Genomic DNA, 13,546 nt, shown 5'->3' on the forward strand with positions numbered 1-13,546 from the left:
TACAGTTATTTACAATTATCTAACCATCCTACTAACCAATATACCAGGCAAACCTTGCAAAAAGAGTACATTCTCTCTTAGGCCAGAAGTTTATGACAAACTCGATATTTTCACAATTGTTTTTCTAATTACAATAAATCAGGCCACCTGTTGAAGACCTTTCCATGTCTTAAAATTCCAACGGCTCTGTTTTTAGTTTCTTTTAAATCCAGGAATCAAACAACTCAGACAAAGTGTACTGTTTCTCGATTGTTTTGCATATAATACCGTACATTATCAAAAATGAATAGATACAGGAAACATGTTTATTCGTGGTCATGGAACAAACGGACGCATGTCAATCAGTGACGCCATCACCCTGCGCCCGACCAGTATTTGCTGGTGAAGAAGGAAAAATGGCTGCAAGGTTACTCCTCCGCTCCGCTTTTAGAGCCGCAAGAACCTGCCGGGCTGCTCCGGCCCCCGCCCTGTCCCGTGGCATGGCTGCTGGTGGTAAGAAAAACAATCATATATAGGCTGTGGAACCTGAAACATTGGTTTAATATACCATTTCAGCCGCAAACACACCACAAGCTAACTAGCTAGCGTTGGCAACCTTCACCGTAGTGTCTTCCGCTATCCTCGAAACTGAAATCTGACAGCTTATTTAAAAAGTCGATATGGTGTTTTCATATAAGTTGTTCATATGTGCATAGTCTGCTGCCCATCGGCTGTCAAGTTAGAACATTTACTTTGGCACACTTGCTTAACGTCATTGACAATGACCTAAACACCGGGCTTTAGCCATATGCTAATCTTCAGTTTTGGCTAATTTAGGTCTTCCGCCATGTGAATAACCAGCACAACATTGACATTCAGGTTAAAGTCTTAGATCACAGACATAAAATAAACATAATACAGTTGACTGTTAAATGCTTTATACTTGTAGTTGTTAAAATTTGATTATCGAGTTTTTCGTGCGTCATTTCCGTGTTATCAACTTGCGGAACAAAATATGGTTTACGCTAATGTTTGAACAAGAAACACCATTCATCGATACAAAGTAAGCTGTTTGTGGCTAAATGAATTACGCAGTCAGATTTCCCTCTGGCATTTAAAACTAGATTTACATAATGAGAAACAGGTCCAGCAATGAAAATAATAAACGACCACATGCAGTTTTATTCTATGTTCGGTTCAGGGAACCATCAGGCCCAGGTTTTATTGTTCAACTATACTTTGCAGCTGTTGGTTTTGTTAGTTTCATAAGACATGCTGAACTTATGTGTCCAGGGATTCCCACTGATGAGGAGCAAGCCACAGGACTGGAGAAAATCATTATGACAGCCATGAAAGAGGGATCGGTAAGATGATTTGTCGTCTGTTCTGCACCCAACAGTTACTCCCTCCATACTTATTTTACGAGAAAATAATTAGTTGGAGATAAAATGCTGTGGCCAGTAGTTTTACGACATCACATATTGGCAGAACCGAACCACAGACGCTCTTCAAACAGATGGACCTTCGAGGTTAGATGACAATCAAACCACAGTCGTGGACCAATTCCTTCAGATTAGCTTTGCTATGAACTAAAGAAGCCACAGACTGAACACACGGGCATCTATTCAGCTCCCTGAACAATGCGCGCCGATCAAAGCCTCGACTGAGGTCCTCCAGGTACAAGACTTAGACAGATAATCTTCCACTTCCCAGTAATTAGTCCTACGGTAAATAAGACATGCCCTCAGCTGTTTAATAGTTGCTTTTAAATCTTTTATCTCTCCCCAACAGACCTTAGGTGTGAAATTACCTTCCCTTATCTTGGTGCAAATTTTTTTACAGGGTCTTTCCTTCGTTGGAGTGTGTGAGAAGCCAGATTAATGCAATTTGATTGTCCCCATTTCCCCTTTATCTGTAAACCGGTGTGGACCACTGGTTCAGCGCCGACAATTACAAATGTCCGTGATGAGCCAACGGATCCTTCCAGATTAGTGTGATTAATGGGGATTAATGCCAGGCTCCCCTGGAGGGAAGAAATAGCCTTAAACAGAAAGTTATAGAGCTCATTGTAAAATGTAACCCTATACCTGATTTTTGAAACCAGATTTTTCTATTTTTGAGTAATTCCAAATAATCGGCTTTAATCACAATTCTGTCCTTCAGGATCCCTACAACATGCTGAAGCCGAAGGAATATGCTGGCTCCAAAACTGACCCCCACCTTGTTCCCTCCATCACAAACAAGAGGATTGTTGGATGCGTCTGTAAGTAATATTTTCAAATTAAACGCAGTCCTTGCTTCCTCCTTCGGGATCTCAGGGGTTCAGAAAGATACTCAGCAACACGGTTGTATAATCTAAAATAGTGGGTTGTTGCGTTGAATATTGTTTATATTGAGATCACTTGTATTTTTATCAGCCATTTTGTGTCTGTTTCTCACATCCTTCTTCCTTCTGCAGGTGAAGAAGACAACACCGCTGTGGTGTGGTTCTGGCTTCATGAGGGCGAGGCCCAGCGCTGCCCATCCTGTGGCTCCCATTACAAACTGGTGCCACATGAAATCCCCCATTAATGGATCAGTTATCCCTCATGTTAATAACACAGCTCTGCGTATCTTTTAAATATTCCTTTGACTCTTTCAGGACGAGGTGACGAACCATCAGATAATGTTTCCAAGCTGCAGAAAGTTAACTTCACTCGCACCATTCTGGTTCTGCCCACTTCCAGATCTTAAATTCTGAACCATTGAACACCGCTTGACCCTTTCTGTTACAGTACTTGATCTGCCTGCTGACCTCATTAGTCTTTCCATGTTTCTATAACCGAGGGATCACCTGTGTTTTGGGACGCAAACGTTTGTTGAACATTTCCATTCAGTTGCAGTTTACCTTGACATGTACTGTACAACCAAACACTCGGTCCACTTAACTCCTAGAATTGAGCTAATAAATCTTTGCTGTGGATGTACCTAATTTGTCTCATTTACTTCTCCTTTAATGTTGTCACATTAGTCCTGCGTGAGGGTGAATAGTTGACTGGTGCGTTCAGGAGCTGCTGGCCATTAAACATCTCTGCCACAAGAGGGCGCCATTTCACACGTTCGAGTCTTTCTCAGGAATCTAAAATGATTTTATTCACGCGGCTGTGAGCTCAGAAGTCTCGGGTTTAATATTCATACAAAATTGAATTTACTTTATTTGTTTAACAAGTTAATGTAAAAAAAACAAAACTGCAGCGTGGGTGGGGCTTATTTTGAGGTATTCAGTCATAACAGGCTACTGGATGAGTCGAGATTTTCTGGCCATTCGCGAATTAATTGGTTTGTAATTTCATGAATCTGAGTGATCGTGTGAGGAGGTTTAAGATCTGGGACCTCTGCTGCTGTCAGACTGCAGTTGGAGCACAACCGCTCAGCGCTGAGCCCTTTGACCTTTACACGCTGCAGAAGATCCACCAGCAACAACCGTTCAGAGTCGCCGCCTCGGCACGCATCGCTTCACTGCTGTTTTCCTTCATCAGCAATTCAGATTTTAAAACTTTGCATTCAATCTTCAGGCCTAAACTGGGTAACAAAAAGAGCAACTTTTGCCTTTTAATTCTCGACCAATCATGCGTGGAATCACGGATCTACATATATATTGTCTTTAGCTCCCTAATGACACGTAATTACACCTTGTCACTTGCTGAGCCCCCGGGGCTGAAAGAGTCTTTGTTTCCTCTTAAAATAACTTCTTTTATTGCTGTCAGTGAGTTTGAGTCTGATCTCTTGGCTTCACCAGTGTGGAGCACACCAGGGAAACGGAACAAACGGTCCCCTCAATCCTTCAGTGAAGACTGAGAATAACTCAGTCACTCAGGTGAAACAGAGGTTTGGAAAACATTTTTCCGACCATCACTAGCGAGATGATCCAGAAGAAAAGGCAACATCTGAAGAGATCTTCTCAGGAGCAGTGGAGCAGCCAGAGCTGCAGTTCAAGGTTAAATGACAGAAGCAGGTGGGAAAAACCCAAACTTAGTGTTTATTCACCTCCATTTCCACAATGAAAAGATGCATCCAGCTATAATTTGAACGCGGGACAATAAAGCAAAACGGTAAGAAATAATAATCAGATGGAGGATATTAAAGGACCTGGAAGGACTGATTTTGGACTAATTTGGAGATGACAACGCCGATGTCTTCCGTTGGCCTGGTGACCATCTGATTGGTGGACAGCAGTTTCCTCAATTTCTGGCCACAGTCAAAATTTGGATATAGCCCTTTAAAAATAAATAAATAAAAACTGTGTGTTTTGTGGATCTGATTGAAATATTGCATCGAAATAAAGGAAAACGCAGCCCAACTGCAGGTTCCCTTCTGGCAAAGCCAGAGCTGCCAGAAGCAGGATTAGATCTTTAACAGGTCGACCCCTGTCGCTGCTTCTTCTCGTCTCATTTCCACCTCATCAGCACCATCAGTGTCTCCACTGTATTTTTCCTCACGATTACCTCCTCATTAGAGACACTGGACTGTGGAAAACCTGACAGTCACTTTCTTCAGTGGGCGTCACGGCTGCCCTCCAGCTGCCGTTTTTGTCTTCTCCAGCACTTTGATCCCGGCTGTCACAGACGTGACGTCCCCCCCCCCCCCCCTCCCATTATGAGGGTGACAGCTATGATGAAGCTTTGGCGGCTTCACTTGAACTGGCTCACACGCTTCTCCTGCTCTTTTTCACCTGGTCAGCTGCCATTTTTTGCTCTTCCAGGTCACGTTAAAGCCATTGAAATTCTCTCTCTCTAGTCCCTGTTTTCTGGGCGATCAGGGCTTTTTTCTGCCATCCTGAGTGAATACGTGGATTTAAAACCAGCCTCAGTGTTCAAATGGCATCAAAAACACGTCTGATGTGAGCCAGTAAATTACACGAAGCGCCTAATGAATTATTCAGAAGCAAAAGAATAGATTGACTTTGAAGAATTTGTGTAATTACAGTCCCAGTTCAGTATTTATTTATGCTTATTCTCCCATATATTACAGGCATTCTAAACCCTTTACATGACCTTCATAGAGTCACAACTATTTAATTACCAGTTTCTTTTCACAACCACCATAATCAGCTTTGAAAATATACATGTCTGTGTAGATAGATATGATAAATAGATCTCAGCAAGTATGCAATAGAATAACTTTGATTTATTAAATATTAAAACACTTAATTTTAGTTAAAGCTTCTTCATCACTTTTTTTTTTAAAATTCTTTTTGTAGTCGTACTTCATTTCCTTTGAAGTGGAGCTCATTTTTGATCTTATTCCAGCAGCCGGAAGTGTGGGTCACACCGATCATTAGCTTTGGTTGTCATAGAAACCCCCATCTTATTGTTTGGAATCGTTCAGAAGTTCCAGCAGCTCGCTGGAATTTTTTTTTTACTCTACTATGATAAAAACAGTCACAGTGGATTTAATTCAGTTCATAAGTTCAGGTATCGGTCGTAAGCGTAGTCTGTTATTACAAATGGGAGATATTAAGAGCAAAAAATGTTAAAGTGTCAAACTACTGCACGTGCTGACACACAAATGTCATCACATTTCTGGTGAAAGTACTCACACATTCTCGCATTTATTGAAGTTATCAGGTTTAAAAGTGCCTAAAATTAAATGCCAGGTTGTTTCATTCGGAGCAGATTCCTCACCAGGCTCACAAACTAAAGGAAAAATGGACCTTTAAAGACGAGACACATGTCGATTCTATGTGAAATCGTCTGTGTCAGTCTTCTCTGCGAACCCAGCAGCCCCCTGAGGAACCTCGCAGCATCACGTCGCTCCTGTCAGAGCGATTCGTGAGCATTTATCACAGGCTTGGGCAGACATTACCTCACAGTTTATAGAACACAAATCAAATAACGCGTTTCATTTCATTTCTTCACGCAGACCTTTGAGTGGTGCCAGGGCCAATCGCCCCCGCTTTGCTCTCCTCGGTTGCAAATATGAGCGTTTGAACGCGTTTCTAAAGTGCAAATATCCAGGCTGCGAGTCAGCAAACAACACTTCTGCTGAATTATGGCAGACAGGCTTCGCACGGCGTTCCGAATTGGCAGATGTGAAACAAGCCTTCGGATGGAGGGGATGCAAACGCACAAAGCATAGTCATGTGTGTAATGATCCCCTTTTATGTATGTCTGTGGATATTCAGTGCTCAGAGCTCCAACTCTGACTGCTTGATAAGTCTTTGAACAATTGCACGTCTCCCCCAGCAGAGCAGCTCAAAGATCTTCTCATGATGTCGCCGCTCATGTGGAACAGATCAGCCGCACACATGCGTCCCTGTTGAAGATAATTACACTAATCTAAATCCATTATTTCGAGTTGTGCAGTCAGACGAATCATATAAATTACAGCGATTGAACAGGGGAAAATCGAAAATTGTGAACAAAAAACGTCAATAAAATGGTGTGAAAGTGAGATTTCGGGACGGTGAGTTTTTGGTTTTCATGTGGAAATACACCCTCAGCTACTTTTGATTTCATTTAAATAGAGCTTTTAAAGTCCATGCATCCTTTAAATGTGTGTATATTCGGCTCCAGCCTCTCCTCCATCACGTCTGGTGCAGAAACCGTCTGGTGGGTGAAGATTGTCCGAGGCAAACGGGGCTCTTTCTTCACATGAAAGGTTGGAGGTGCTACTTTATCTTTACCAGGCTCAAATCCGTGACCGGCCCCAGCCTTGTCTCTGTCTCGTCTCCTTAATGGGGTGTGAGTCCTCGTCCCTGTGGGCTGCAGCCGCTGACACGACCGTCTGGACATCCAGATCCGTTTCATTTGGATTCTCTTCTGGGTCAAAGCGCTGGACAGTTTGATGAATGTTGTCCCACCCTTATGTCCCCACAGAGACATAAGGACAGAGAGGATCCCGGGGCCGCGCACCTCTGTGTTGTTATTGTTTAAGCAAAGGAAATCTTTTGCATCTCTGTTGTCCTCTCCTGAGACGAGACGTTGATCGACAGTCAAGCCGCATCGCCGGAAGGTCAAAGGTCGGTGGCCTTTCTCCATTGTCAAATTATCCTTGAATATAACAGGGAACGGAGTCACAACACTGAATATTGCCAAAAACACGAGTAAAAAGTGCATTCGCGCGTCTTTGATGTCCCCAACTACACTTACAAGAACAAAAATGGCCAAAATAAGGACAACTCATTAGCAGCTATTCCACAGAGTAATTCTTAATTTAGAAGAGAGGTAATAAAAGTCAAACACGGCGGCATCGGCGCCACGTTTCATGTAAGACAGCAACAGTTTGAAAGAGTTGAAGGCTGCGTCTGAGTGAAGAGCTGATTATCTCCAAAGTGCAGATATTTGTGACTGACAGACACAAATAACTACAGAGAGCCAGAGATTAAAGTGTACAGCCTGAGTGTCTCACAGGAGTTCATGACTGGAAGGAAGAAGCCGGGTCTCCGCTCCTGTAATCTCCACACAAATCTTTTTTTTTTTTGCGTGAGCAGAGATGGGGAGAACAGAGGGAATATAATGACCCTCACAAGGGTGAACGCCATAACATGCTGCAGCTAATGTGACTTATTTGTAACTTTTTTTGTCCCCCCCCCCCTCCATGTTTGAGATGAACATGAAGGGCTGGAGATGAAAGGCTGAGGGGATTTTTGACTCCTAATCGGCTCTATCATTTCTAGTTATTACCGACTCCCATTCCGATGGAGTTGCTCCGCGAATGCCTTTCATAATTTTAAACTGTATACGTCTTTCCTGCTCCTATTTGTTGACGCTGGAATTCTCTTCCCATTCCTGCTTGCACCACTTTGTTAGTTCAACAGTTTGAAATTAGTCACGCAGCTTTCCGATGAACTGTCTTGCTGGAGTAAGCTGGGGAAAGATGGCAGCATATGTTGGGTTAGGGTCTAACACCTCTGTGTATCTTTGGGGCATCACTGGCGCCTTCACATGTGTGTACGGAACCACGTGTCCGTGGCTCTAACACACCCCTATAGCGTCAGAGCTGCTGGCTTTTGAACCTACTGCCAGTAACAATTCATATGAGGGACAGGACAGATGAAGATGGATGTCGGTGCTGAGCGAGTGTACATAAACAACACCTGTAGCAGGCCTTCCTGCATTAATGAAAGAAATCAGATGGGAGTAAACACTGTAGGGAGATGAATTACAGGGCATATGAGGGGGTGTTTATTGTCCCTGATTATGGGCAGTGCAGTAATTAATGAGGTGCCCTGGTGATTAGAGGAGTGGTTGAAGCAGATTGATTGATTTTCCTATGAACAACAAGTATCTGATGTCTCACAACTTGACCATGCAGTTATAAGATGACCCAAGTTTAGCTAAGCTAAGCTGAGCTAGACGACCCTCTGCTAACACGTGCAGGCTTCAGTATGTAATAAGCCCCTCCCCCTTTGCTATTTTAAACCAAAGGTAGAAGTAATCTAAATAATTTGACGCATGCTTTGATTAGACAATAGTTTTGTTGCGATTGGCTATCTGAGACTTTCAAACTAGGCTGCCTTTAGCAGCTTAAGCCTGAGAGCTGGGCCAGCATCTGAGGGCTTGCTGGGCTTGAAGCATTATGAAAGGCAGAAGACAAAAAGAAATTAGGAGGACGGGAGCCAGGAAGTTAAAGCAAACTAGAAAGGCAGCTGATTTTAGCCATATGTTGCCACTGTGCACAGCAGACCACAGAATGGAGCTAAAATGCCCAGATGAGGACATAAAATGCCAACTAGGCTAAGCAAGAAGGATAGAAAACACAAGGAAACACGCAAACACCAGCAAACCCCGTTAGCGTCACACCCTGCTGTGTCAAATCAGGTTATCTCCTGCTTTTTTTCTAGGGTAAATACATTCGTTAATAAAGTTTTTATTAAGAACTGACACGGCCAAAAAAATTCCCTTTCAAGCTGCTTTTGAAAGTTTTCGAGCTCTGAGTCGGGGGGCTGCTGCCAAGTGCTTCATGGATTTCATCTGCCGTCTCTGCCGCCCTCTCACAGGTGGAACGACAGCATATTACACTTTAATAGCGCTCATCCAGATGGTGGAGGGGCGACAAAGCTGCGACAGAAGCCTCATGCATATCATTATTAGATGATTATTGTCGGTTTTCTTGAAAACGCAATTCATGTTTTTGTGCCGCGTCTGAAAACCTTTGATGGTAATAGAGCTTCAAACAGGTGGAAAATGGAAGCCTGGAAAACAGATCGATCGCCAAAACTGGCAACGCCTCTGGTTTCGGAGGACTTCTGACCAGATAATGGGTGGTTGAACGCTGCCAAATTACACCAGTGAATGATTTGTCGGGGTTTAGGTCACGTTTGAAAGCTTTTTGGTGTATTAGTGGTACCTTGAGAGGGGGAAAATACATTAGTGAGGTGTCGAGGTTAGCATGGCAGCCTCATAGCAAAATAAAATGCTTATGGGTTCAGTTCTCTGGGGTTTTGGAGAATTCTGCAAGTCTTTGTTGGTCCCGGCACTCTGCCTAAAATCCAAAATTAAGTGGCGGATGGAAGCGTCTTGTGATGGACTGGAGACGAGTCCAGGATGTCTTCCCGCCCCTCCCCCAGTGACTGCTGGGATCGACTCCAGCCCTGCCTGGGGTTTATCATGCACTGTATGTACGTGATGAGACGGACCTCCAGTTCCCCTTTCACCCAATAAAATCCATGACGTATTCTGTTGTATCCAAACCCACAACAAAGAACTCACACATACACACATTAGAGCTGTAGGGCCCCACAGGGAGCCGTAATCATTCATTCACTCTGAGTCATCAGAGGAACTTCAGCAAAGGCTGCAGTATTTCCAGGTCCCCGTGGATTCTTCTAAATGGTTTTTTATTTAGCATGGACCTTGTCTTGACAGTCTTCCTCTGGACGTCTGCGCAGCGCTAATATTGTCCTGGGTGTTCCTGCAGTTCTTCCACAAATTTGATTTCACAGATTTAATTCTCCCCTGGAACTTTTCAGCACTAATATTGGGCCTAGAGTGTTGACTCTCCACCGAGCAGAGTTTATCGGAACCATCGGGCTTCAAAGTGTGACTGCTCTAATGTAGCCTGCGGGAAATCTGCAGCTTTTTCCCCTTTATGAAAGAACATTCTACCAACTATGGAATAAACCCCAGACCTTTCAATGAAATGTCGGATTCTAATGATTCTCTGTGTTTTAGGTATCCGACTAATCGATTTTCTATACATTTGGTCGACCTCGACGCTCAAGGTTCTGGTCTGCTAAGTTCATTTTTCATCTTCATGTGTCCTTTTATTTAACATTCTTATAGCTAACGTCAGGCCAATTCTGAATGCTCCGGGTCTTTTAAATGTTCCTCTGTGCTATAAGGACTTTCTGATTAACTTTATTTTGGCAGCCATCCGCTCTAATAGGAGGAATCCTGAAAAGAAAGTCCCACCGAGGCAAACAAAAGTTTGTCTTGACAGCCTGTTATCCTGAAAATTAAAGCCCACACCCTCCACAAACGCACACTTCAGCTGTCAGCCTAATGAACGCCACTTCCATGGTGCTGGCCCCTCATGTGTAGTCGTTCTCTGAATATTTAAGATCATTTCCAACATTGTTTTCGATAAAATGCTCCGACTAATTAGCTGAATCGCCACATATAAACTAAAATGGGTGTCTGATTTCAATCCGGGGTGTGAAATATGTTTTGGAATGTGCCGTAATGATAATGATGAATATATGAGGCCATTTCTTCTAAAATCACAATTCTAAAGCACAATAATCACAGTTTTTTTTACCACACACATGCGTCTCTTGAGGGTGATACCAGGTCAGACCCCAATTTCCATAAATATAATCAGTCTCCATGACAACAACTTTTTTTTTCTGTTGGTTTTTGATTATTCATGCTGTGATCACGGAGCTCTGTGTGTGTGTGTGTGTGTGTGTGTGTGTGTGTGTGTGTGTGTGCGCGCGTGTGCGTGTGTGTGTGTGTAAATGCTTGTTCTCTTAGCATCGCTTTGTTCACTTGGGAGAGACTTTGGGATTGACTATGGGTGTGAATTTTTGTGTGTGTAACCAAGGAAACAGGGAGTGGAGGGTGTGCTTGTGTGAAGTGTCAGTAAGACTTGTGTGGAGCCTTTTTGGTTTTGTTCTTTTGTAGCGACAGAACAATTCTATCTTTCAGTTTATCAAATGTGTCTTTTTAAAAATCAAAGCGATGCTAATGTAGGCAAAGTGTGTCACTCTCATCAGTTCTGTATCCCCACACCCCCCCAACCCCACCTACCTACCCCTACCCATCCCCGACAGCCTGAGCACAACTGATTGGGTAAATCTTACTCATCAAACTCATCACGTTAAATTATAGGGATTTTTAGAGCGTCCTCATGCAAGCTGTAACTATTACTGCCAAAAGACGGCACTCAGACATGGCCCTCCTCATCAGAGCACTTAAATGTGCACACACACACACACACACACACACACACACACACACACACACACACACAAAGTGCAAAAATCTGGTTCTGTGGGATTTCTTGGTGATCAGGCTGCTGCAGGACATCCTAAGCATCCTAAGCTTCTCTCAGTGAGGTTTAGAAAGACAAGGACCAGTGAGAATGAGTTTGGTCACTGCAGGACAAATCTGTCTTTACCCCCCCAAAGCCTCCACCTCTCACGGGAAATCAGACGGAAGCTGTGTTTCAGGTCTTTGTCCTTACAATCATCTGTGCATTCGAGAGTCTGAAACAAATGCTGCTGCCATCTGATTGGGTGCTGGGCGAGGCTGGAGCAGCGGTCAGAGGTGTTAGAGTACAAAACGAGCGAAAGCCAAAGGCATTAACGAAACGCGAGTTCTGTGAGCCAGGCTGTTCCCGCTGAGGGTTACAGAACAAATTGGGAAACGGAAGACTGGAGGCAGGTGTGGATGATTGAGCAAAGATGAGCTGCAGGTGTGTAGAGAATCCGATGGTTGGTGAACCTCCGTCCAGCCTGGAAGGAGACAAACAAGACGGGGAAGGACTGACGAGACGCAGGAGGGAGGGGGACAAGGAAACACTGGGGAGAACTCTCAACACTGCACTGGAAAAGTGGAATGTTTGAACTGTAATTGGAGCACTCTACACTTCTGAGATCCTTTTGCATTCTGAATAGTGGCAACTTGCAAAGATCAACTTGCAAATTTACAATTATGTAAAATAAAATCAACAGACTAATTAAATGTTCTTTTTTTATTCCTAATTTTATTGACGGTTTAATGGAGAAAACGTTGGTTGGTATAACTACTAATTATTTGGGCTTTTCGCTACTGTTTCTAAGAAGACTTTAATACCACCTTTTCCAGATTATTTACCCCCCCCCCCCTTTTTTTTTACAACTTTATATTTGTGTTCAGATAGATTTTATGTATTTCAATAATCTATACATTTTTGTGTGTTTTCCTGTTTTATATATAATTATTATAAATATTAGAATTTTGAATAAAAATGAATTTTTACTACAGTTAATAGTAAAAATTCAAACCACACTAAAAGGCATTGGTCCTTTTATCGGCCACAGCAGCAGGGATACAAAGTGTAATAAATCTCCCGTTGACCTCAGAGGGACCAAGGTCAGGTGGAGCTCCGTGCCCAGCAGAGAGAAGAAACCCAGCACGGACACCACCCCAGGATGGTTACATAACTGAGACACCTTCAAGTGTATCAAAACCCACGTTTAGGACGCGCACCGAGTTAATCAGATACAAGGACAGCTAATTTAATCATCTGGTGATGATGGAGGGGGAAGCAGGTTTGAACCCGGTGACTCCGTGACCAGGTCCCTTCACAATCAGTGTGAGGTTGATAATGACAGAGTGTCCACGGAGGACGTTTGGCACATACATCCATACTGACTGGATGGGGATTATGTACAACAGAGACCCATTGGGTTTTATCCTGCTTTAAATTGTAATCACAGGAGTTCCATTCAGTCCCAGCATGACTTCATGGAAGTGGGTGGTTCTAACATCGGGGATTTAATCTTCAGAGAAGCTCATGAGTTGGGAGAGCCTGATTTGAATTGCAAAATTCAAGAAGTTAACAAGCTTCCTCTCTGGCTGTCAAGCATTTTTATTGCTTGAGTGACAGAACTGGTGACTTCTCCACGCATTCAAAATCAGGCGTTCCCTGACACGCGAAAGGTTCGGCGTCCGTGCCGTGACGAGGTGGTTAAAGACAACAAAACCTCATAAGGAGGACGATTTCTGTGCAGATCCGTGTTGGGATGAAATGAGATTGACGGTGCAAACATTTCTCACACGACCCTGGGGAACTTTAACCAGCTTCCGGGCTGCAGGCCGCCGCCCCAGGACTGCAGAAGGTCACAGACGTTTGACAGTTGGTGGCGGCTGCGGCGCAGCGCCGCGGTGATCCAAAACAAAGGGCTCGCAGCTCATGACTCAGGATCAAACCCCAGCGTGATGCACAGCAATCCATTTAGAAGGTATCGAGCGTGTCACAAAGCAGATGGTTCAGCACGTTGCAACAGCTGACACGCTGGCGGTTTGGTTACGTAAATGGTGACTGTGTTCTGCTGACGCACGAGGGCTGATTCCACCGAGCCGTAATGCGCTTTTAAGGA

The 13,546-nt window shown here is 43.7% G+C and overlaps 1 protein-coding gene across 1 annotated transcript; it reads left to right on the top strand.

Moving 5' to 3' along the window:
• The first annotated feature begins 333 nt into the window (after nucleotides 1–333).
• LOC130517398 (cytochrome c oxidase subunit 5B, mitochondrial) lies at nucleotides 334–2,950 on the top strand. Its single transcript, XM_057019241.1, has 4 exons — nucleotides 334–492; nucleotides 1,273–1,343; nucleotides 2,143–2,242; nucleotides 2,438–2,950. The coding sequence occupies exons 1-4, from the start codon at nucleotides 396–398 to the stop codon at nucleotides 2,548–2,550; spliced, it is 381 nt and encodes a 126-aa protein (XP_056875221.1). The 5' UTR covers nucleotides 334–395; the 3' UTR covers nucleotides 2,551–2,950.
• The last annotated feature ends 10,596 nt before the right edge of the window (nucleotides 2,951–13,546 follow it).

Source organism: Takifugu flavidus, chromosome 20, assembly GCF_003711565.1.
Source record: "Takifugu flavidus isolate HTHZ2018 chromosome 20, ASM371156v2, whole genome shotgun sequence".
NCBI classification, from domain to species: Eukaryota; Metazoa; Chordata; class Actinopteri; order Tetraodontiformes; family Tetraodontidae; genus Takifugu; species Takifugu flavidus.

Coding starts and splice junctions, on each gene's coding strand:
- LOC130517398 (XM_057019241.1), top strand. CDS start 396: ATGGCTGCAAGGTTACTCCTCCGCTCCGCTTTTAGAGCCGCAAGAACC. Junction 493..1,272: donor CCGTGGCATGGCTGCTGGTG/GTAAGAAAAACA, acceptor TTATGTGTCCAG/GGATTCCCACTGATGAGGAG. Junction 2,243..2,437: donor GAGGATTGTTGGATGCGTCT/GTAAGTAATATT, acceptor TTCCTTCTGCAG/GTGAAGAAGACAACACCGCT.